General features: G+C 37.2%; 1 protein-coding gene across 2 annotated transcripts in view; it reads left to right on the top strand.

Annotated features, from left to right (window-relative positions):
- COG5 (component of oligomeric golgi complex 5) overlaps positions 1 to 23,767 on the top strand; it is a 362,628-nt gene that overhangs the window by 176,082 nt on the left and 162,779 nt on the right. For both annotated transcript variants that reach the window (XM_003811197.6, XM_055114808.1), the window contains exon 8: positions 15,735 to 15,900. In XM_003811197.6, coding sequence (XP_003811245.1) covers positions 15,735 to 15,900 — 166 coding nt within the window. The remainder of the gene's footprint in view (positions 1 to 15,734; positions 15,901 to 23,767) is intronic.

Raw genomic sequence — 23,767 nt, 5'->3', positions numbered from 1 at the left:
AGTGATGTCATAACCTGAAGGTCTGCTTGATTATTACCATAAGCCAATGGGCCAGGCAGAGAGCCATGGGCTGGAATGTGTGTGATAAAAATAGGTTGTGTATGTTGATCTAGCAATTGCTGAAGTCGAAGAAAAAGAGCACACAGGGTGGGCTCAAGAATGTACCTAATTAAGGCTGTTTCAAGGTTCTGCAATAAATAAACAGAGTAAGCTGAGTCACTCACGATATTTATGGGCTGAGTGGAAAAAGTTTCCAAGGCCAGTATCAGAGCCCCGATCTCAGCTCTCTGAGTGCTAGTAAACCCAGATCGAGTGATTGAATTATATGGTCTCCACCAGACTGCTGCTTTTCCATGTTTATCATCCGGTTTTTAACTGCTCCTTAACTAACTCATGGGCTCTTTGTTAATTTCCCTTCAGAGGTTACTGTTTACTTAAATTGGATTTGGAGAGAGTCACATTAGGGGTAAGAGAGATAACAGTGGCCATCATCAGAAATAGGTCTATCAAATTCTTAAATTTTACTTAAATTTTAGCAGCAAATTATAATCTGAGATGTTGCTTGTATACAAGGAACACACGAAATTTTGCCCTGGGCTACCTGCGGAGCTGGAGAGCTGAGCAGGTGGGCCCCAGGGTGGCAGCCACTTTGCACTTGCTTAGGCGCTGCTGCTTTTCTGCTGCTGGCTGGGTGGACCTTCCCGTTTGCACCTCCTGCCCCTCCCCAGCAGGCCAGCTCTGGCGTGCCTGGCCTGGCTTCCTGTTGCTGCCTCCGCTATCCAGGCTGAGTTCCCAGGAGCATTTGCTGGCTCTGAGTTTGTGAGCTTACCCGCCGCAGAGCCTTTCTTTTAATTTACCATCTGCTTGACCATGGGGCTCTGGCCTCTAATGCTTTATCTTTTTATAAGTGTTAAAAGAAATACTCGATTGCCTTGTCAATCTTGCATTACTGGGCAAGCTAAGAACTCCCCTTCTAATGCCACTTGCTTAAGACAGGGTCTTGTAGCTGCAGCGTTATCTCTTGTCTTTTTACCTATTTATTGGAGGAGGGGGTTCAGGCAAAACCTCCATTTCCTCTTTGTTATTTTGGCCCGGTGATAGTGGGGCTGAGGGAAAAGGAGGCGGTAAGGCAGGTGACTTTCCTCCTCCTTCCCCTTTTTAGGCTCTCTGTTGTATAACGAAGCCAGGGCTGCCTTAATTAAAGCCCACAGCATTAAAGATGGTGCTGGGACCTGTTGCCCTTGTGCATAATGTTGTTTCAGATTTCTCCCTACTTGTTCCCAGAGCTTTATGTCTAGCATGCCTTTTTCCAGGAACCTTGGGCTTTGGGTTACAACAGTTTGCATCAGGTCCCTTAATTGTGCCTGCGAAACCGAGGTTCCACTAGCTTCAAGCAGCTGTTTAAATACTTTTATATACTGTTTCTGTTGAGCTGATAACTGTGGTCCCATCATGAACCCTCAGCCTGAACAACCCCCCCCAAACTTGGAGATCCCGAGTGGGCACCAATGACTTACTGATTACTCACTGACCGCGTGGTCCTTTTCACTTGTTTTCGGCGGTCCGTCATGCTTCCTCTGCAGCGTTCCTCACACGGGGCACCAGCTGCGGGGGTCTGTCTGGCAGACCCTGACCCAACGACAGATAAATAACGTATACTGACACAGATGTTATGCTTGTCAGTCCAGCTGAGGGTCCAGGCCGCTTACAGACTCTCAGGAGAGTGCCATAAACAGTTGCAACCCCGGCCCCGACTCCTTGACAACCACCCCCACCCCCGCCCAGTAGAGAGCAATCATATACCTGCGGATGGTCTAAGTTTAGTCTTTAAAGAAGCTATTTAGATAGACTCCTCTATATTCCTATGTTAATCACCCTTGCTATAGCTCAAAGAGGATTAGACTACCTTCAACTGTAACTCTATCCTGAGGCTTTTGCAAAAACCTTCTGGACTTCCAAGAAGGTTTATTTTACAGTTTTTCCCACCATCCTGACTCAACCCTAACAGAACTCAACCACACACACACACACACAAAACCTGGTTTAAAGCTGGGCAAAAGACTTAAATAGATATTTCTCCAAAGAAGATATACAGATGGCCAGCAATCATGTGAAAAGATGCTTACTGTCATTAATCGTAAGGGAAATGCAAATTAAAACCACAATGGGATATTACCTCCACCCATTAAGATGTCCATCAAAAAAAAAAGAAAATAACAAGCGTTGGCAAGGATGTTGAGAAATTGGAATCTTTCTGCACTGTTGTTGATAACTCTATACTCATTAAATAACTCCCCATTGCCCTCTTCTCCTAACCTCTGGAAACCTCCATTTTACTTTGTGTCTTTATGAATCTGACCACTACAGGTACCTCATGTTAAGTGGAATCATACATTATTTGTCTTTTTTTGACTGGCTTATTTCACTTAGCAAAATGTCCTCAAGGTTTATCTGTGTTGTAATGTACATCAGAATTCCTTGCCTTTTAAAGGCTGAATAATATTTAATTGTGTATATATGCTATATTTTGTTTATCCATTCATCCATCAATGGACACTTGGTTTGCAAACATATGTATTGTTTTCTGTTACCCTTATGTATTGGTTTCCTGGGGCTGTCATTAAAAATTTACACAAGGGTAAAAAAGAATTTAAGAAGAAAAAATTGCCACAACTGGGGTGGCTTAAAACAATAGAAACGTATTTTCTCACAGTTCTGGAAGCTGGAAGTCAAATCAAGGTGTTGGCAGAACACCTTGAACTCTTGAAGAATTCTTACCCTCTTGTGAGGTTCTGGTGGTTCCCATCAATCTCAATCCTGGGTATTCCTTGCTTTGTAATTGTATCATTCCAGTCTCTGCCTCTGTTGTCACATGGCCTTTTTCGCTGTGTGTCTCTGTGCTTTTCTTTTAAAAGGACATCAGTCATTGGCTTTAAGGCCCACTATAATTCAGTATGACTTTATCTCAACTAATTACATGTGCAAAGATGCTGTCTTCAAATAAGGTCACATTCTGAGGTTTGGTTGGACATGATTTTTGGAAGGACATTGTTCAACTCACTGTGCCTTCTACAATTTAATTCATCTGTTAAGCATATAAAGATGTATATTAGCTCTGACTACCATAACAGAATACCATAGACTGGATGGTTTAAACAGCAGAAGTTTATTTCCTCACAGTTCTAGAGATTGGAAAGTCTAAGACAAAGATCCAGCAGGATTCAGTTTCTGGTGAGGGCTCTGCTTCTTGCTTACAGACAGCCACGTTCTTGCTGTGTCCTGCCATGGCAGACAGAGTGAGCAAGCTTTCTGGTATCTCTTCTTCTTAGGGTACTGATCCCATGAGACCAGCCCTCCCAACCCCTTGTCATGACATTGTTGCAGGACTTTTCCTTAGTTCAGCTAACGATGGGGTCCTTGTTCGTCCCATGGCCACAAAAATTTAGGCTTGCAGACGGTTTGAAGGGTGAGTGAAGCACAGTTTTACTGGGGGAAAAGGGGGAAAACAGGGCCTCTCGCAAAGCCAGAGTCCCTGGTACAGTGCTTCCTGCCCGGCAGTTCAAATCCCAGGTTCCACACAGGAAGAGGAAGGGCCAGGCTTCTCCCTGCTGCAAAGGCGGTGAACTTCCCGAGGCTCCACCTCAGTGGGCAGGCAGGTTGGAGTTTCTCCAGGGACCCCCTCCCACCTGGCTGTTTCATTCCCCCCTCTAAAGAAGTACATCTAACTGCCATTAGATGAAGGGTAAAGATGAAGACTGATCTTAACTGCTTCTTGCTGACAGGGGGCGCTATTTTGGGGGAAATGGCAGTCAGAGCTTCCTAGAGGCCAATCTAAGGGTTCCCAGCAGAAGGAGCCATCATCAGAGGCTCTGGTTGTGTGACCATTTGGAGTCTGATGGCTTGAAGGCAAGAACAGACAAACCATCTTATTAGAAGACATGTATCAAAATGAAACAAGGGGAGGGGTAAGGACAGCTCAGAAATTCCGAGGCCTTCTACCAGTTTGCACAGGGAGAGGGAGGCCAAAAGCCTGACTGGCAAAAAAAACTTTATCCTTTTGGTGGTATGTTGGGCTTCTGGGATCTCTTCCCCTGAGCTTAACCCTAAGCCAGCGAGTTTGAGAAATTCTTTCCAGTTTGGAGGATGCATCTGAAGGGAGTGTCCCCTAGTACAGAGGCACAGTTACCTATCAGTGAAGAGAGGACGGATGAGAAGAAAGAAAAAAGTTAAGGCATCTTTTAATGGCTTCCCGGGGGTTCAGAATGCATTAGAAAGGGGTACAGACTGAAGATGAATGGCTGCCCATTTAGAAAGAGAGGAACAGGCAGCCCTGGTTCCCTTCTCTTCCTACCAGATACCTGGGGTACGTGAGGGAGAGAGGGAAGAGTGTCCTCTTTCCCTCTTCTGTCCTTGCACCCCCAAGTTCCAGCAACCTTGGCAGGTACCGCAAAAGCAGCTTGCACCCTTGAGGTAGGGGGGCCTAGAGAATAGGAATTATCCACTCTTACCTATGTCTCTCTAGCACCTACTGTTAGTAATCTTGGAGTTCCCTAGACCTCATTTATGCCATGGATATTAACCTGGCCTTTATCCATGAAACAGGAAGGTTGGGGTTGGCTTGTCAGGAATGAGCCACGCTCACCTGCGCTGTGCCTTTTAACTTCTGTTGTCATCTGCCTCTGGATCCCTCAGGTCCAGTTTTCTTTCCTAGGGCTTTGACCCAAAGCTTGGAATTGAGCCTGGGACAAAAATGTGTCTCGGAGGCCGGGCGTGGTGGCTCACGCCTGTAATCCCAGCACTTTGGGAGGCCGAGGCGGGCGGATCACGAGGTCAGGAGATCGAGACCATCCTGGCTAACACGGTGAAACCCCGTCTCTACTAAAAATACAAAAAATTAGCCGGGCGTGGTAGCGGGCGCCTGTAGTCCCAGCTACTCGGGAGGCTGAGGCAGGAGAATGGCGTGAACCCGGGAGGCGGAGCTTGCAGTGAGCCGAGATCGCGCCACTGCACTCCAGCCTGGGCGACAGAGCGAGACTCCGTCTCAAAAAAAAAAAAAAAGTGTCTCGGAGGGGTTGCATGGACTCCTTATCATTAAGCTGAATGCTAAGGTGAAACTGTGTAATTGAGTCCTCCTCCAACAAGGGAGAGAAAATGATGTCTTGTGACACACCCAGATAACTGGTAGCTATAGTCATGCTTGCCAGGATTTGGGTGTGTGGTGCTTGGCTTTGGTTAGCTCCCTTGGTCTTACTTTCCCAAAAGGAAACCTCTGAGTGATGCACATCCTATTTATTCCCATCACCTGGCAGGATTTGCAGGATTTTAGCTCAGAAATAGAAAATTGATCCAGATTTTTACATTACCCATCCCTCTTGTTCTTTCTGAGTTGCAGCTGGAGACTGCTGTTTGATTTACAGGAATAAGTAAGGTTAGTCTAAAATGTAGGCGAAAACTTAAAAACAACTAGTGAATTTAGAATTTAATGACAAATATATGATGAGTTTTGAAACATAACTTCTCTGTCTCCAGTCCTCATGTTTGTTAAAAAATCATCACAGGACTGAGTTCTTTGAAAAATAGACTTTAGGCTGGGTGCGGTGGCTCATGCCTATAATCTCAGCACTTTGGGAGGCTGAGGCGGGTGGATCACTTGAGGTCAGGAGTTCAAGACAAGCCTGGCCAACATGGTGAAACCCCGTCTTTACTAAAAATGCAAAAAATTAGCTGGGCGTGGTGGTGAGCACCTGTATTCCCAGCTACTGGGAAGGCTGAGGCAGAGGAGAATCGCTTTAACCCGGGAGGCAGAGATTGCAGTGAGTTAGAGATTGTGCCATTGCACTCCAGCCTAGGTAACAAGAGTGAAACTCCATCTCAAAAAAAGAAAGAAAAAAAGAAAAACAGACTTTAGTTTTATACTTGGCCTGGTTATTTGCATAAAGTGCAGCAAGAATAATTATTTCTACATAGGCCTTTTGGAGTGGCTTTGATGGAATTCTGTTCCACAAGGAATCTCAGATAAGACCTTTTAAAGCCGAGCCCAACCATGGGTTTGTATCCTCAAATACCTGTGATTTGGGTGAGCCTGTCCTCTTAAGGTCCCAAGATAAACTTGGAGCTCCTGGACCTGTTAGAAAGGGACATTCTTTACTGACCACAGGTCAGGAACCCTGTACAGGGACTGAGTAGATGAGGGTTTGAGGCCAGTTTCCCCACTGGACTTTTATGGACTCTGCAAGTCACGACTGACCCCTTAAAGAGAAGCATACCCTTCCAGTCAAAGCCTTGGTAAATTACCAGTTTTTTCAGTTGTGTCATGTTGCAAAAGAAAAATGGATTCTTGTTGCACTGATGCAAACAACTATATTGCCATAAGAATACTCACAGATAGTTTCCAAATTTTAGAGGAACTAGACAGAAACAAACATGCTCCAGTCTTGATCACGGGGGGTATACCTTACCCAATTATTAAAGGCCATAAATGTATAAAATAAGTTTCCTTGACTCTGAAAAACAAAACAAAGGTCAGCAATATTCCAACCAAAAGTCAAAAAGTTTGCTTCAGCTTTCTGAGTTCAGTCGATAATTGGTTAATTATTGTTTTGCTTGATATTTTTGAACATTTTAGCTCTTCGTGAGTCTTATACATTTTCCTTTATTCCAATGTCGCAATCTCCAAAGTTATGAGAAGCCTGTATTTGAGAGCACCTGCCAAAGTTCTGTAGATTATAAACCATCTTTTGAAAAGGATAAAAACAAGACAACAATTGTCTGTGAATTGCAAAATGTCCAGGGTACAGTTCAAACACAATTGACGAAGTTTGGTTATCTCTATGGTTTCCAATAACTTAACCTTAATTATGATTAGTAGCATATACTTAGACATTAAAATTTTAGAAATTCCATACAATTTGGAACATATGTTAGCAATATTTACAAAAATATAACCTAAAGAAGACTGAACATCATTTTGGCAATCCCATGTAGCTAAACATGTCAAATAATTCTGTTTACCTCTCTTTTCTAGACATTTCAGGGACCCTCTGCACTATCTGAAAAACCAGGTGTCAGGAAAGACAATTCTGAAACTGAAGTTTGATTTTGGGAAGCCTTTTTAATATTTTTAAAGCACTTGATTTTATGAAATAGAATTCCAGATTAACATAAACGATTTTATTTTGTCAAAATGACTCAGAAATTTTAAAGCAGCAAAAACCTTTTATAAACCTTTTGAATTTAATTAATATGTTCACACAGAGAACCTCTTCTGCAAGATTAATTCCCACAATTTATGTGGGAATTTGGGTTCTATTTATGTGATGGATTACATTTATTGATTTACGTATGTGGAAGCCAACTTGATCAGGGTGGATAAGCTTTTTCATGTGCTACTGGTTTTGGTTTGCCAGTATTTTATTGAGGATTTTCACATCGATGTTCATCAGGGATATTGGCCTGAAATTTTCTTTTTTTGTTGTGTCTCTGCCAGGTTTTGGTATCAGGATGATGCTGGCCTCATAAAATGAGTTAGGGAGGAATCCCTGTTTTCCTATTGTTTGGAATAGTTTCAGAAGTAATGGTACCAGCTCCTCTTTGAACCTCTCGTAGAATTCGGCTGTGAATTTGTCTGGTCCTGGGCTTTGGTTGGTAGGCTATTAATTACTGCCTCAATTTCAGAACTTGTTATTGGTCTATTCAGGGATTTGACTTTTTCCTGGTTTAGTCTTGGGAGGGTGTATGTGTCCAGGAATTTATCCATTTCTTCTAGGTTTTCTAGTTTATTTGTGTAGAGGTGTTTATAGTATTCTCTGATGGTAGTTTATATTTCTGTGGGATCAGTGGTGATCTCCCCTTTATCATTTTTTATTGTGTCTAATTGATTCTTCTTTCTTTTCTTCTTTATTAGTCTGGCTAGTGGTCTATTTTGTTAATCTTTTCAACAAAACCAGCTCCTGTATTCATTGATTTTTTTTAAGGGTTTTTCGTGTCTGTATCTCCTTCAGTTCTGCTCTGATGTTAGTTATTTCTTGTCTTCTGCTAGCTTTTGAATTTGTTTGCTCTTGCTTCTCTAGTTCTTTTAATTGTGATGTTAAGGTGTCGATTTTAGATCTTTCTCTCTTTCTCCTATGAGAAATTTCCCTCTAAACACTGCTTTAGCTGTGTCCCAGAGTTTCTGGTACGTTGTGTCTGGTACGTTGTGTCTGTGTGAGAAATTTGAGTGAATTTCTCAATCCTGAGTTCTAATTTGATTGCGCTGTGGTCTGAGAGACTGTTAGGATTTCCGTTCTTTTGCATTTGCTGAGCAGTGTTTTACTTCCAATTATGTGGTCAATTTTAGAATAAATGCGATGTAGTGCTAAGAAGAATGCATATTCTGTTGGTTTGGGGTGTAGAGTTCTGTAGATGCCTATTAGGTCCGCTTGGTCCAGAGCAGAGTTCAAGTCCTGATATCCTTATAAATTTTCTGTCTCGTTGATCTCATATTGACAGTGGGGCATTAAAGTCTCCCACTATTATTGTGTGGGAGTCTAAGTCTCTTTGTAGGTCTCTAAGAACTTGCTTTATGAATCTGGGTGCTCCTGTACTGGGTGCATATATACTTAGGATAGTTAGCTCATCTTGTTGCATTAATCCCTTTACCATTATGTAATGCGCTTCTTTGTCTTTTTTTATCTTTGTTGGTTTAAAGTCTGTTTTATCAGAAACTAGGATTGCAACCCCCGCTTTTTTTTTTTTTTTTTTTTTGCTTTCCATTTGCTTGGTAAATATTCCTACATCCCTTTATTTTGATCCTGTGTGTGTCATTGCACGTGAGATGGGTCTCCTGAATATAGCCCACCAATGGGTCTTGACTCTTTATCCAATTTACCAGTCCGTGTCTTTTAATTGGGGCATTTAGCCCATTTACTTTTAAAGTTAATATTGTTTTGTGTGAATTTGATCCTGTCATCATGATGCTAGCTGGTTATTTTACCTGTTAATTGATGCAGTTTCTCCATAGTGTCCGTGGTCTTCACAATTTGGTATGTTTTTGCAGTAGCTGGTACTGGTTTTTCCTTTCCATATTTAGTGCTTCCTTCAAGAGCTCTTGTAAGGCAGGCCTGGTGGTGACAAAATCTCTCAGCATTTGCTTGTCTGTAAAGGATTTTCTTTCTCCTTCGCTTATGAAGCTTAGTTTGGCTGGATATGAAATTCTGGGTTGAAAATTCTTTTCTTTAAGAATGTTGAATATTGGCCCCACTCTCTTCTGGCTTTTAGGGTTTCTGCAGAGAGATCTGCCGTTAGTCTGATGGGCTTCCCTTTGTGGGTAACCCGACCTTTCTCTCTGGCTGCCCTTAATATTTTTTCCTTCATTTCAACTTTGGTGAATCTGACAACTATGTGACTTGGGTGCTCCTCTTGAGGAGTATCTTTGTGGTGTTCTCTGTATTTCCTGAATTTGAATATTGGCCTGTCTTGCTAGGTTGGGGAAGTTCTCCTGGATAATATCCTGAAGTGTGTTTTCCCACTTGGTTCCATTTTCCCTGTCACTTTTAGGTACACCAATCAAACGTAGATTTGGTCTTTTCTCCTAGTGCCCTATTTCTTGGAGGCTTTGTTCATTTCTTTTCACTCTTTCCTCTAATCTTGTCTTCTTGCTTTATTTCATTGAGCTGATCTTCAATCTTTTATATCTTTTCTTCCGCTTGATCGTTTCGGCTGGTGATACTTGTGTATGCTTCATGAAGTTCTCGTGCTGTGTTTTTCAGCTCAATCAAGTTCATTTATGTTCTTCTCTAAATTGATTATTCTAGTTAGCGATTTTTCTAACCTTTTTTCAAGGTTCTTAGCTTCCTTGCATTGGGTTAGAACATGCTCCTTTAGCTCGGAGGAGTTTTTTATTACCCACCTTCTGAAGCCTACTTCTGTCATTTCATCAAACTCATTCTCCATCCAGTTTTGTTTCGTTGCTGGCGAGGAGTTGTGATTTTCTGGAAGAGAAGAGGCATTCTGGTTTTTGTAATTTTCAACCTTTTTGCGCTGGTTTTTCCTCATCTTTGTGGTTTTATCTACCTTTGGTCTTTGCTGTTGGTGACCTTCAGATGGGGTTTCTCTTTGGACTTCCTTTTTGTTGATGTTGACGCTATTCCTTTCTGTTTGTTAGTTTTCCTTCTGACGGTCAGACCCCTCTGCTGCAGGTCTGCTGGAGTTTGCTGGAGGTCCACTCCAGACCCTGTTTGCCTGGGTATCACCAGCAGAGGTTGCAGAACAGCAAAGATTGCTGCCTGTTCCTTCCTCTGAAAGCTTCGTCCCAGAGGGGCACCTGCCAGGTGCCAACTGGAGTTCTCCTGTATGAGATGTCTGTCGACCCCTGCTGGGAGGTGTCTCCCAGGCAGGAGGCACTGTGGTCAGGAACCCACTTGAGGAGGTCGTCTGTCCCTCAGCAGAGCTCGCTTCAGAGCCAGCAGGCAGGAACATTTGAGTCTGCTGTAGTTGCGCCCACAGCCACCCCTTCCCCCAGGTGCTCTGTCCCAGGGAGATGGGAGTTTTACCTATAAGCCCCTGACTGGGGCTTCTGCCTTTCTTTCAGAGATGCCCTGCCCAGAAAGGAGGAATCTAGAGAGTAAAGATTATTTTATTTACCCGTTAGGTTGATGCTCTTATTTTTGCTGTTATGCACATGAGGAAACTAAGCCTTAAAGAGGTTAGATAATTTGCCTTTAGGTTTTGACTGCTAAGTGGTAGAGTTTGGATGCTGATCTAGGTCTGGCTCCAAAGTCTGTGAAATAAGAATAACAAAAAGCTAGTAATGGAATACAAAATCCAATAGAAGCCAAAATTTAGTTACTTAACAAGATTAACAAATTAAATTGATAAATACCAACAAGACTGATGAGGAGAAGGGAAAAAAGAGGCACAAATTACCACTATCAAGAATGAAAAAGGTGATCTAATAACAGACCCAACAAAAACTAAAAAAATTAAGACAATATTAAGTATGAGTTTATACCAATTGATTTGAAAATTTAGATGAAATTGACAAATTTCTGGAAAACAACATATCAAAAATAACACTAGGAAAATTATAAAATCTATCTAGTTCTATATCTATTAACAAAATTGAATTTATTATTAAAAAAACCTTTCCTTGGAGAAAACTCCAAGGCCAATCAGCTTCACTGGGGCAATTCTTCCAAACATTTAAGGAATAAATAAACCAGTGTTATGTAAACTATATCCAAGAATTGAGAAAGAGGGACCAAACATATGTACCTGCTCATTTTATGAGGCCAGGTTAATGTCAATATGAAAATGAGAATATTGTAAGGAAGTAAAATTACTAGTTGTCGTCCTTTAAAATCTGTACAAAAATAATAAGCAAAGTGTTAGTAAATGTAGCCACAGAGATCTAAAACTGATAATGTATTATGACCAAGATGGCTTTATTCCAGAAATATAACATAATTTCTCAAGTAAAGGAGGAAAATTATTATCTCAATACATACTTAATAACATTCAAAATCAATTCATGATTAAAAATACTCTTAGCAAGCCAGTATGTTTAATCTGATAAAGGGCATTTCTAAAAATCTCGATGGTGAAATATTTAAGGCTTTCCATTTGATATTAGGGATGATGCAAAAATACCACTCTTATTTCTTCTACTCAGTGCAATACTGAAGATCCTAGCCAAAGTAATAAGAAAAGCAATGAAATAGAGGAGAATGGGAAGGGAGAAATAAAAATTATTCAGAAATACCATGGTTATATAGTTAGAAAAGTCAAAACAATTTACTGATTGTTTACAAAAATTTAAAAACATATAATTTATATCAAAAAATAATAGAAATAATTTAAACTAAAGATATATAAGACTTTTTCACAGAAAACTATCTATAAAACATTAAGAGAAATTAAAGACCTGAGTAAATGAAAAGAGATACCATATTCATGGATTTGAGAACTCAATATTACAAAGATATCCATTATTTCTAATTTTATCTATAGAGTTAATGCAATCTCAAACAATACCTGAAAACTTTTTTTAAAAAAGGACATTTGTCAAGCCAATTTTGAAATTTATATGGAAGTGTCATATATCAAGAAGAGCCTATATCAAATTGAAGAACAGAGGCAGAGGACTGCCAAATCTGGTATTTAAAGCTACAGTAATCCAAGTGCTTTCTTGGATTATACATACACTTAAATAATGACATGGGAAATTTCTTTACAGCTGCCTCATTTTGATTTTTGGTCTCTACTAAAAAGTTTAAAGATAAAACAGTCTTGGGAGAAAGTAAAAGCAAATGCTATACCCCTTGTAATTTAGATAGGTGAATTGTAAGGATAGAGAAATGGTAGAGATTTGAAAGTCCAGAAACTCACACACATATTTAGAAATTTGGTTTATTGCAAAGGTGGCTTTTTGGGAGTGCGGGTGATTTTTATTTGCTCTTTTTTTGATCAATTGGGTATTCATGTAGAAAAACACTAATCTTGACTCCTATTTCACATTGTATAGAAATTAATTCCAGGCGAATTGTATTTCTGAGCATGAAAGATAAACCAATAGAGTTTCAGGAGGATAACTTTATGAATGAAAGATATCTTTATGAATGTGGGGTGGGGAACACTTTTCAAACAATACCAAAAGTACTAAACCGTAGAGAGTAAGATTAATAAAATGGGCTACATTCAAATTAGGAATTTCTTTTCCTTAAAATACTTGATTAAGAGTGGGAGAACATATTTGCAGTACATATAATTATCAAAGTGGTTGTATCCAAAATATATAAACAACTTTATATGTAAATGACAAAAAACAACTAGTTAAAAAAAATGGGCAAAAATATGAATAAGTTCTTCACAAAAGAAGATATCCAAATGGGTAATTACCATGTAAGAAGTATTCAGTTTTTTAATCATCATAGAACTACAAATTAAAATCATAGTACTCACTCAAAATAATAGCCAGAATTAAAGGAATGATCATTTGAATTTTTGGCAAATTTGTGGGGCATCCACAATTTTCATATATCGCTGGTGGGAGTGTAAATGGCTGCAATGGCTTTGTAAAATTGGCAGTATCTGCAAACTCTAAGTGTACTAATATGATTTAGCAATTCTACTTTTGCCTGCAGAAATGCATATGTATATATGTTCACTAATAGAGGTGTACAGAATGTTCATGGCAGCATAAATTAAAATACCTAAAGGTAGAAGTAAGCCTATTATTTATCAACAGTAGGATGGATAAACTAAAGCAAATTACTACAGTGGAATACTTCACAGCAGTAAGAAATGAATCAACTACTGCTGCATCCAACAACATGGACGAATTTCACAAAAAAATATGTTGAGTAAAAGGGACAAGCCACAAGATAATACATACTGTATAATTCCATTTATGTGAAATTCAAAAACAGAATAAATTTTTGGTGTTAGAAGTAATGATAGTGATAATATTTGGAAAGGTGCAGTTTGGGGAGCTACACAAGATTCAAAGGTGCTGATAATACTTAGCTTCATGATCTAGGTGATAGTTAACTAGGTGTGTTCACTTTGTGATAATAAAGCTGTGCTTACATAATTAGCATACTCCTCTGTATGTATGTTACTTAAAGAATTTTATTTCAGGTAATTATTTTGCAGTTTTTTTACTGGCATAATCTATGTGTTAAGCTGTAAATATGAATGCCATTAATTGAAAAAGTGAACATGTTAATTGACAAGTTTAAAATTACTTCTAGAATTATAAATATTGTAAATTGTATTATAAATAGTGCTGTAATATATACTTCTTTAATGATGAGCTATATTTGTAATATAATACACCATTACGTTAAAATAATGCCAATAGATTTCAGAAGTAACCTTTTCAAACATGTTTTGAGAAGTTGGAAGTTAGTAATTTTTGGAGCGGAGAATTTTGAAGAGTGGTTTATTTTAGCTAGGTGTTTTAAGTGAAAAATTTAAGTGTTTTTTAGTTGTTGTATGCATAAATCTTACAGCGTACATTCAGCTGATAACACTGAAACTGTACTGTGTGTGGAGAAGCTATGCTTTTCAGATCCTCTGATAATAGTAAAGGCAATAAATATAGTTTTAAAGTATATCTGTATTCCAGTTTTATGAGGTGAAAGTATTCTTTGATATTGCTCCAGTAGTGCTTTCTTGGATTATACATACACTTAAATAATGACATGGGAAATTTCTTTACAGCTGCCTCATTTTGATTTTTGGTCTCTACTAAAAAGTTTAAAGATAAAACAGTCTTGGGAGAAAGTAAAAGCAAATGCTATACCCCTTGTTTTCAGTTAATAATTTTTTATAAAATAGCTCATTTTCCTTGTTGGCATACATTAATATAGAATTTACAACATAGAATTAAGTTCTATTATGACCATATTAAATTAAGCTTTTTTATTAGAACATTTTAATTTGAAATAATATCCATTTGGTTCTTTTTATTGTTTAATTAAAAAGAAAAAACTCAAATGAGTATTGTTATTCGCCAGCCATGTTTCCTGTTATTTTCTTTAAGCTGAGTCTACTTTGCCTCTGTGTGTGAGTTTATGTGTATGTCTGCAGCATGTACTATTATTAAAATAACACCAATAGATTTCAGAGGTAACCTTCTAAAATAAATTTAGTATAGAAAATAGGTTAATGAAATAATTTAACATTTTAACCATGTGTCTCTGATAACAGACACTTACTAATGCGTGAGAGGATTTTGAGTTATTTGGGCCTGAAAATATATGTCAGTGTCTCAACTTCTAGCTTGATAATTTGTTCGTTAACTTAGCCACAAATCCAACAACCCATTTATATCACTCTGGACATAATCCACTCATTGATGATATTTCAATACCTCCCTCATCTTCTGCCTCTCTGCTTCACTCTGCTCCATCATGGCCTTCTTGCTCTTTCCCTAGCATACTAAGCACATTGCTATTTCAGCACTTTTGCTAATACCACTGCCCCGATCTGTATTTTCCCATATCTTCCTTTGACTCCCTCAGTATATTCAAGTCTTTGTTTAAATATTACCTCAGAGGTGCATTCTCTGACTAATCTCTGTATAATAATTCCCATCATACTCTATTCTTATTCCCTACTTCACGTTTTTATAGCACTTGTTACTACCCGTTATTCTGTTTTATTTATGTTTTGTACATTTCTCAATAAATATAAGTTCCATGAAGACAGGAACTTAATTGGTTTTGTTTCACTACTGTTTTTCCAGCACTCAGAGCTATGACAGATACTGTAGGCACTGTATAAATATTTGTAGTTAGAATGAATTAATGGGTCAGTGAAATATAATGAATAAGTCTGCATGGTTCAGCTCTCAGTCAACTCCACAGAATTCATTTATTGTCTAAACAAATGTAGAAATAACAAATGTTATTTCTAATATGGTTCTTTTTATAGGGATTGGTGGTAGATTTTAAATAAGCTCGAATATTATACAACAGACTTTCAAACTTCTTGTTATTTTTTAAAGGAGGACAAAAATGGTAAGGGGGAAAATAATATACATAGTATTTAACTTTGTCTTTTATGAAATAAATAATGTTTAAAAATAATCTTCACTTCAAAATGTGTTTTTTCTTGTCTTTGATAATTTTAAAATATGGTAGTATTTAAATATGATAGGACTGCTGAAGTCCTGCTTAAAGTTGTATATTTATGTTGATTTTGTTTGTTTTCCTATTTATATCTGTTTCCACCCCACCCCACCTTTTTTTAAGAATCCAACTCAAGTCGGAACAGCTCTTCAGGTTTTCTATAATCTTGGAACTTTGAAGGATACTATTACCAGTGTTGTGGATGGATATTGTGCTACTTTAGAAGAAAATATCAACAGTGCATTAGACATAAAAGTTTTGACTCAGCCTTCCCAGTCAGCTGTGAGAGGTATGGATGTGGTTTATATTTAGCTTCTTTATTTATTTATAACTGAGAAGTCTTTTGAATAGTATGTGAAACACTCATGTTTCAAAGCAATCTAATGACTCATTTTTTAGTAGACAGAAAATGAGAGAAGAAATTATGTTTCAGAATTTATTTATATCTTTTTTGTCTAATCAGTGAGTTGAACTGGCCAACTGGTATATTCAGAACTTCTAGATAAAGATCCATAAACTGTAGCGTCATTTGGTTGAGAGGAAACAGATGCAAAAAATAAAAAATAAAAAGGCAAGGAACATATTTTTCTTCTAAAATCCTTATCCTCCCATGTACTTCTTAAAGACAGAAAATATTTTTTAAGGAATGCCGTCTCTACTTTAGCTTTCTGGACTTTTCTTTATGATAATTCTGGTACCCAGGAAAAATAATGACTGACTGTGGAGATAGAAACTGATAAAATCCTTGGCAACATTACAACTATAGTAAAGTCTAAAGAAAACTATTAAAGGATGGTAAATTCAAGGTAGAGAGGAGTAGCCTTTCATTAGGAGTCTGTAAACCTTTTCCTACCAAGACATACCTGGTGATATTTACATATACACACAGTTCTCCGTAAAAGAAGATAGAAAAGACCACAGATTATGTCCATCCTTACTTACTTGCTGCCACTCCATCTCTCTGTTTCTCCCCTTATATTCATTCTTCCTTCCTGTTGGTAAGGATGAACTATGCTTTCTCCCAGCAAAGACCAAGCACTCTGCAGTTGTATTAGATCCCATCACTACAAGGTATTGCTTTAGCAGATGCCTTCTTTCTACCAGGTTGACAATGTTTCTTTCTTTGCATCTCTTTCCCTTCACATATAGTTGTGTTATTGTATCTCCTTTTGCTTAAAACCAATTAAATAAATATATCTTAATTTCTTTCTTCAGCTCTACTACCTGCATGTTATTTCTTCAGTCTTCAGGAAAATTTCCCAAAATGTTATCTATAGTTAATGTTTCTGGTTTTTCTCCTCCCATTTTTCTGTTGAAGGCACTCTGATCCATCACAGGGTTGATGGAATAACTCATATTGAATTAATAACAGTTCCTGATCCATAGCTAATAGTAAAAAAAAGTGGCTATTTATTAATTTTTAATTTTTTTTAGATTGTTAATTTTTTATTTAAAAAAATATAGATGGAGTTTTGCTATGTTGCCCCAGTTGGTCTTGAACTCCTGGCCTCAAGCAATCCTCCTTCCTTGGCCTCCCAAAGTGTTGGGATTACAGGCATGAGCCACCATGCCTGGCCTGTTATTTTTATATTTGCTATATAAATGTGACCTTACGTAATACTGAATATATATAACTTTTAAGTTGTACTGGATAAAAAGAGATAAAAGAATCTTAGGTCTTAAAGAGATTTTTAAAGGTTAGGCCTAGCCTCAGAATAGGTTTGTATTGAAACTATTCCAGAAAGAGATCTTTGAAAAGAACTTGCCAAAGGAGATTTTACTCTTGGCTTTTCCCAGCAATTATTCTCAGAAAGTTTGATATAATGTTTAAATTTCCAGGAGCAGTTTAATCTCATTCCCCCTTGTGTCGTCAAGAATGGGGAAAAAAATGAAAGCAGTTATTCATGTGCTGTCAATCCTAATGTATGCCTCTTTTGTTGAGAGAATTAAAAAAAGCTGCCTTATTACCATGTGTTGACAAGTGGATACCATGATTTAACACAGAAACCTTAAGCATCAGTTCTTTATTATTTTCTTTAAAAGCATAATCACAATTATTTTATATATATATATATATATAATTTTTTTTTTTTAGCTGGAGTTTCTGGTCACCCAAGCTAGAATGCAATTGCACGATCTTAGCTCACTGCAACCTCTGGTGCCTGGGTTTAAGCAATTCGCCTGTCTCAGCCTCCTGAATAGCTGGGATTACAGAAGCCCACCACCATGCCCAGCTAATTTTTATATTTTTAGTAGAGACGGGGTTTCATCATGTTGGCCAGGCTGGTCTCGAACTCCTGACCTCAGGTGATCCGCCCACCTCGGCCTCCCAAAGTGCTGAGATTACAGGCGTGAGCCACCGCGCCCGGCCAATTATTTTATATTTTAAAATGTTTTATAGACAGTATTAATGTTAGTTTCCTGATCTTGTTTATATTGAAGTTATGTAGGAGAATGTCCTTGTTTGTTGGAAATACACATTAAAATATTCAAGAATGATGGGCATGAGGTCAGTAACTTCCAAGTGGTTCAGGGAAAATTTTTTTTTACAATACTTACAATTTTTTTATAAGCGTAAGATTATTTCAAAATTTTAAAAATAATAGGATTCTGTCAGTGTGTGTTTCTGAGAGTGAATGGCTCACAGCTGTTGAGTATCTAACACAACCACTACACGGGAGATTGACAGTCGCATTCATGAGTGTGATGGTGCATGATCTCATTTTCAATCTGAGACTTCCTAAGAAGAGAAAAAAAATTATACGCACACACACATATATAAATATAAATAATACAATTTTAAGTATAAAAAATAAACAGCCTGTAACTCAATAAGAAAAAGGTAAACAACCCAAGAGAAAAAAATGGATAAAGAATATGAATAGGCAGGTCACAGAAGAACACATTCAATAAACATGTGAGAAGATATTCAGCCTCTTTTTGGAGGATGAACTAGTTATTAAGGAAATACAAATTAATCATCAGATTGGCAAAATCTAAGACAGAACTAAGTTCTGGACAAGAGCAGAAACTCTTGTAAACTATGCAAGGAGAATAAAATTCACTTTACTCAATTTTATCAGTTTTATCTCTAAGGTGGAAAATGTGTTCACCTTATGATGTTATACTTTCTAAGAATATACTGCAAGGAAAATCTGGCATGTATATGTAAGAATTTTTGTTACCTGGCCGGCGTGTTGGCTCATGCCTGTAATCCCAGCACTTTGGGAGACTGAGGTGGGCAGATCACTTGAGGTCAAGAGTTTGAGACCAGCCTGGCCAACATGGTAAAACCCCCTCTCTACTAAAAATACAGAAAAATTAGCCGGGCGTGGTGGCACATGCCTGTAATCCCAGCTACTCAGGAGGCTGAGGCAGGAGAATCGCTTGAACCTGGGAGGGAGAGGTTGCAGTGAGCCGAAATAGTGCCATTGCACTCAAGCCTGGGCAACAGAGCAAGACTCCATCTCAAAAAAAAAAAAAAAAAAAGAATTTTTGTTACCTCATTGTTTACAAATAGTGAAAAAGTACAAGCAATGGATAAACTAGTTTATTAAGGGGATTAATACACAGCATTTAAATTAACAAATTTCCCAGTATAGATAATGGTCAAAAACAGCACATGAAAAAGTTACAGATACATACATACAGCCTGATACCAATTTAAAGCCTAAGAATATGACAGACTATATTAAATTGTTTTTGCATGTGCACATATGTACTAACAGTGTAAATACGCACATTGGAATAATGATAAACAAATTTAAGATACCAGTGCTGGGCATGGTGACACATGCCTCTAATCCCAGCTACTTGGGATGCTGAGGTGGAAGGATCACTTGAGCCTAGGAGTTCGAATCCAGACTCAGCAACATAACAAGACTCTGTCTCTTAAAAACAAACTACAAAACCCGATACCATTACATCTGTTGAGAGAGCAAGGGAAATGAGACCAGCAAAGGAGAGTACAAGGAAACTTCACTTTATTTAGTGTTGTATTTCTTAAAGCTTGGTGGTTAGTGTTCATAACATTATTCTATATGCTTTTTTGTATGCCTGAAATATTTAACAATAAAACATAAATGTTGAGAAAGTCAAACAATGAAGAAAGATGATGATGAAGCAAAGTAGACAACACAGAATATCCAAATTTCATCACCCAGATAGATACTGTAGTTGTTACTATACAGTGAAAAGTAGTCCATACATTTATCTGTGCATTATATGTTATAGAAGGGTAAATGGAGAGGCATAAATGGAATTTTAAGATACATGCTTTTTAAAAATACCTTTTTATTATAAAACTTAAAGAAAAACATAAACATGTAGCTTAATGAATTATTATAAGGTGAACACTTCCTAGGCTAAACCAGCGATCCAGAAACCTGTTTATGTACTCCATACCAATCACAACCAGCCCCTCTCTCTCTCATATGTAACCATTATCATCCTCACTTTTATATTGATAACTTCCTGTGTTTTTCTTTTTATAGTTTTATCATTCATATGTGTGAACTTAAGCACCATAGTTTAGCCCCACCAGTTTTAGAAGTACACTTTTTAAAATAAAAAGTATTTTACTTTCATTCAACAGAATAATTAGAAATTTATGTGACATCAAGGACTTAATGAATTTCCAATTAATGCTTCTTCATAAGAAATACTAGATCCTAATTGATACCTCTAAATTTAAAAGTAGTGAATGAAAGATTAAAAAAAAATAAGAAATTGAAGTCATTTGTTACTAAGTCTGTTGAGTCTTTACTACTAAATGTGGGAAATAGGCATACTTACACTTTTCCCTACCCGCCCCCCATCCTCATTTGCCTGTTGTTAGTTATGTTATTTTTGAATGATTAATGTTTTTTACATTTTATTCTATTTTTAAATTATTTTAATCTCTGGTTCTTTTAATATGACCTCTGCATTTCTTTTCTCTTTTTTTCAGTAGCTTTAGGGGTACAAGTGGGTTTTGGTTGCATGGATGAATTGTATAGTGGTGAAGTCTAAGATTTTAGTGGATGGTCACCCGAGTCATGTACATTGTACTAATATGCTGTTTTTTAGCCCTCACATCCCTCCTACTCTCCCATTCTGAGTCTCCAATGTCCATTATACCACTCTGTCTTTTTGTACTCATAGCTTAGCTCCCACTTATAAGTGAGAACATATGGTATTCAAGTTTCCGCTCCTCAGTTACTTCACTTAGAATAATGGCCACTTGTTCCATCCAAGTTGCTGCAAAAGATATTATTTCATTCTTTTTTATGGCTGAGTAGTGTTCCATGGTGTGTGTGTGTGTGTGTGTGTGTATATATATATATATATATATATATATATATATATACACACACACAACAGTTTCTTTACCCACTCATTGTTTTATGAACACTTAGATTGGTTACCTGTCTTTGCAATTGTGAGTTACATTGTGATATACATACACATGTAGGTGTCTTTTTGATATATGACTACTAGGTAGATACTCAGTAGTGGGACTGCTGGATCGAATGGTAGATGTACTTTAGGTCTTTGAGAAATCTCTGTACTATTTTCCATAGAGGTTGTACCAGACCTCTCCATTTCTATATTCATCTCTCCCTTGGCTGGATATCATAATCTAGTTGATTTTTCAAAATGTTTTATGGGTACTGTGCTTTCTGAGTCCTTGTGTAGTTGGTGGTGTGTTTTGCTTTTATGCTTAAATGATTTGGCCAGGTATAAATTTTTATTTACACTTTCTTTCCCTTAGAATTTTGTAGCTGTATGTGTCCAAATAAATAACGTTTTTCTTCCCCCGCTGAATTGGAAAATGAGACACAAATGTAGGAGACAAAAAAGGTGACAATTGTAATGTTAGTTTTATTACTGTTAAAAAAAATACACCGAAAGGCATAGCTTAGATTTATGACCAAATGGATTTTTTAATATATCACCTCAAAATTAAACTTATTTCCCAATTCAGCCTTTCCCACTATACTTACCACTGGTAGAATGTTGGTCAGAATGCACCTTTTATATATGCAAAGCCTCAACAACAGAGAAAGGAAGAGACTGAGCCAATTAGGCTCAGTTTCTTATTCAGATTCACTCATCACTCACTCCTCTTCACATGGGGAGAATTGTATAAGAGGTAGGGAAAGAAGACAAGAAAGTTACTTTAGCTGAAGGCCCTTCATATGAAAGGAAAATGGAGGGTCCCATCTACCATCAGACATTACTTTACCAACTGCTGGGTTTTAGTGTTGTATTAGAGAATTATGAGACTGATCAGATTTTTATCCCACACTAGCTGACTTGCTTTTTCTTGACTGTCCAAATGGTTTTTCCTTTATCTTTGAAGTTTAGTGACTTCTTTAGGATATGTCTCAGTTGAACGCTGTGTGTCAGTTTTTGTGTGTGTATGTGTGTTAAAGTATGTTCCCTTTTATAGAAAAGTTTTCTTCCATTGTATATTGAATGTTTTTCTGTTCCATTTGTTCTTTTCAAGAACTTTATGCATATATCAGATATTCTCTGTTTTCCATGTCTAGTATCTTCTTGCACTTGGTGCTGGGCATGCTGTGGGAGAGAGGGTGTCATGGATGTGGAAGTCTGATTCTCTTAATATTTGCTTGGAGTTTTTTCACTTTGCTTCCAGTATCTTTGCATTTTACTTCATTTTGTATTATTTCCTCTTGCCTATTTCACATGTGTTACTATGTTTTCACTCTCGTTTATTGTAACTTTTGTTTTTTCTAATATGGTCCTTATTTCTATAATATTTTTCCAGTGAGTATTCCAGTAATTTGAGACAGTGGAAAACTGAGTATCCCTTTCTATTGTTTCTTTGGTGATATATGTTTATCATTGCTTTTAGCTTATATTCCTTTCTTCCTCCTTCCTGCCACCCTCCCCAGTGTCTATGTTAAGTCTATTGTTGCTTTGTTTCTGATGATTATTCATCATTGAAAAGTGCTAGCTATTCATTGAAGAATAGTGTAGGCATGGCTGAAGGGAGATACCTGAAGCAGTCTGCAATTTAATTTAGGTTTGTTGTCTACAATAACCATTGACCAGTTTGTTACTTTTTACCTTGGGAGCACATCTGTTCTCAAAATTTGTATCATTCAGAAGCTTAGTATGGCTACCAGTAAAGCTATTTAAGCCATTTCAGTGTTGAATCCTAGCATTCTCAGTATTTTTTTTTCTTCATCTCACTTTACCTCCAGTAGTCTGCCCCACACTCAGGGGCTAATTCTTAAACAACATAAATATCAATTCCTTATGATTTTCCTTCAGCTTTTCTTTTTTTTTTTTTTTTTTTTTTTGTCATTTTGCAATGTTGAACATTCCCTGGCCTGTCCTAATCTGTAGATCTCAGCTGTAATCAAAGAATCCTTAGATAGCTTGTGCAAATTCTTACAATTGGTTTTAAGAGCAATTTACTTCTTCCTAATGATCTAAGTAAATCCTAATGATTTACTTCATCTCTCTGGTTCCTTCTTCATTTTGACTTATCTACAGCAACTGGCATGCATGCTTCATAATCTCAAGTTTGAAGTTTTGTTTGATTGTTTGTGTCTTTGAAATTGACATTTTCTATCTTTTGTTTGATTTTCTTTTCATTGGCATTCAAGAGAAGAGAGTAAGAAAATGATTTTATTCCACCATCACTAACTAGAAACCATTTTTTAAGTATTATATCTATGAAGAACTCTTAGTTTATTTTATCACTTACATAAAACTTAAGAGACTATTTTGTTTCTTGAGTCTATTAAAGCTAACTGGTAATGGCAATGTCTTGTATTTCTGCTTGTATTTAAAAGAATAATAGGTTAAAGGGTTTCATAATTATAATAAAACCAAGTCATACATATTCCAGGAATTTGACCTATTTTTTTAGTATTCATAAAGGCACTACATACCCTTTTCTCACTGTTATGAGTTCATTCTTTATATAACATATGAGACAGCTGCAGATTGTTACAGTATTATCCATTTCCTGTATACCTTCCCTTAATAGTCTTTGCATAGCACTGCAAATATTCTAAAGATTCATTAGATGCGGATTTCAAACAGATATTATCTATATTTTTTAAGCCAACATCTTTCTCATAGATTATTTTATTGCTTGCTACTATTATCAGATTAAAGAAATAACTGCATCTGTTTGC

This window comes from Pan paniscus, chromosome 6 (assembly GCF_029289425.2).
Source record: "Pan paniscus chromosome 6, NHGRI_mPanPan1-v2.0_pri, whole genome shotgun sequence".
Taxonomy (NCBI): domain Eukaryota; kingdom Metazoa; phylum Chordata; class Mammalia; order Primates; family Hominidae; genus Pan; species Pan paniscus.
Note: the sequence above shows the minus strand (reverse complement) of the source record. Positions and strands in the feature narration are given on the sequence as shown.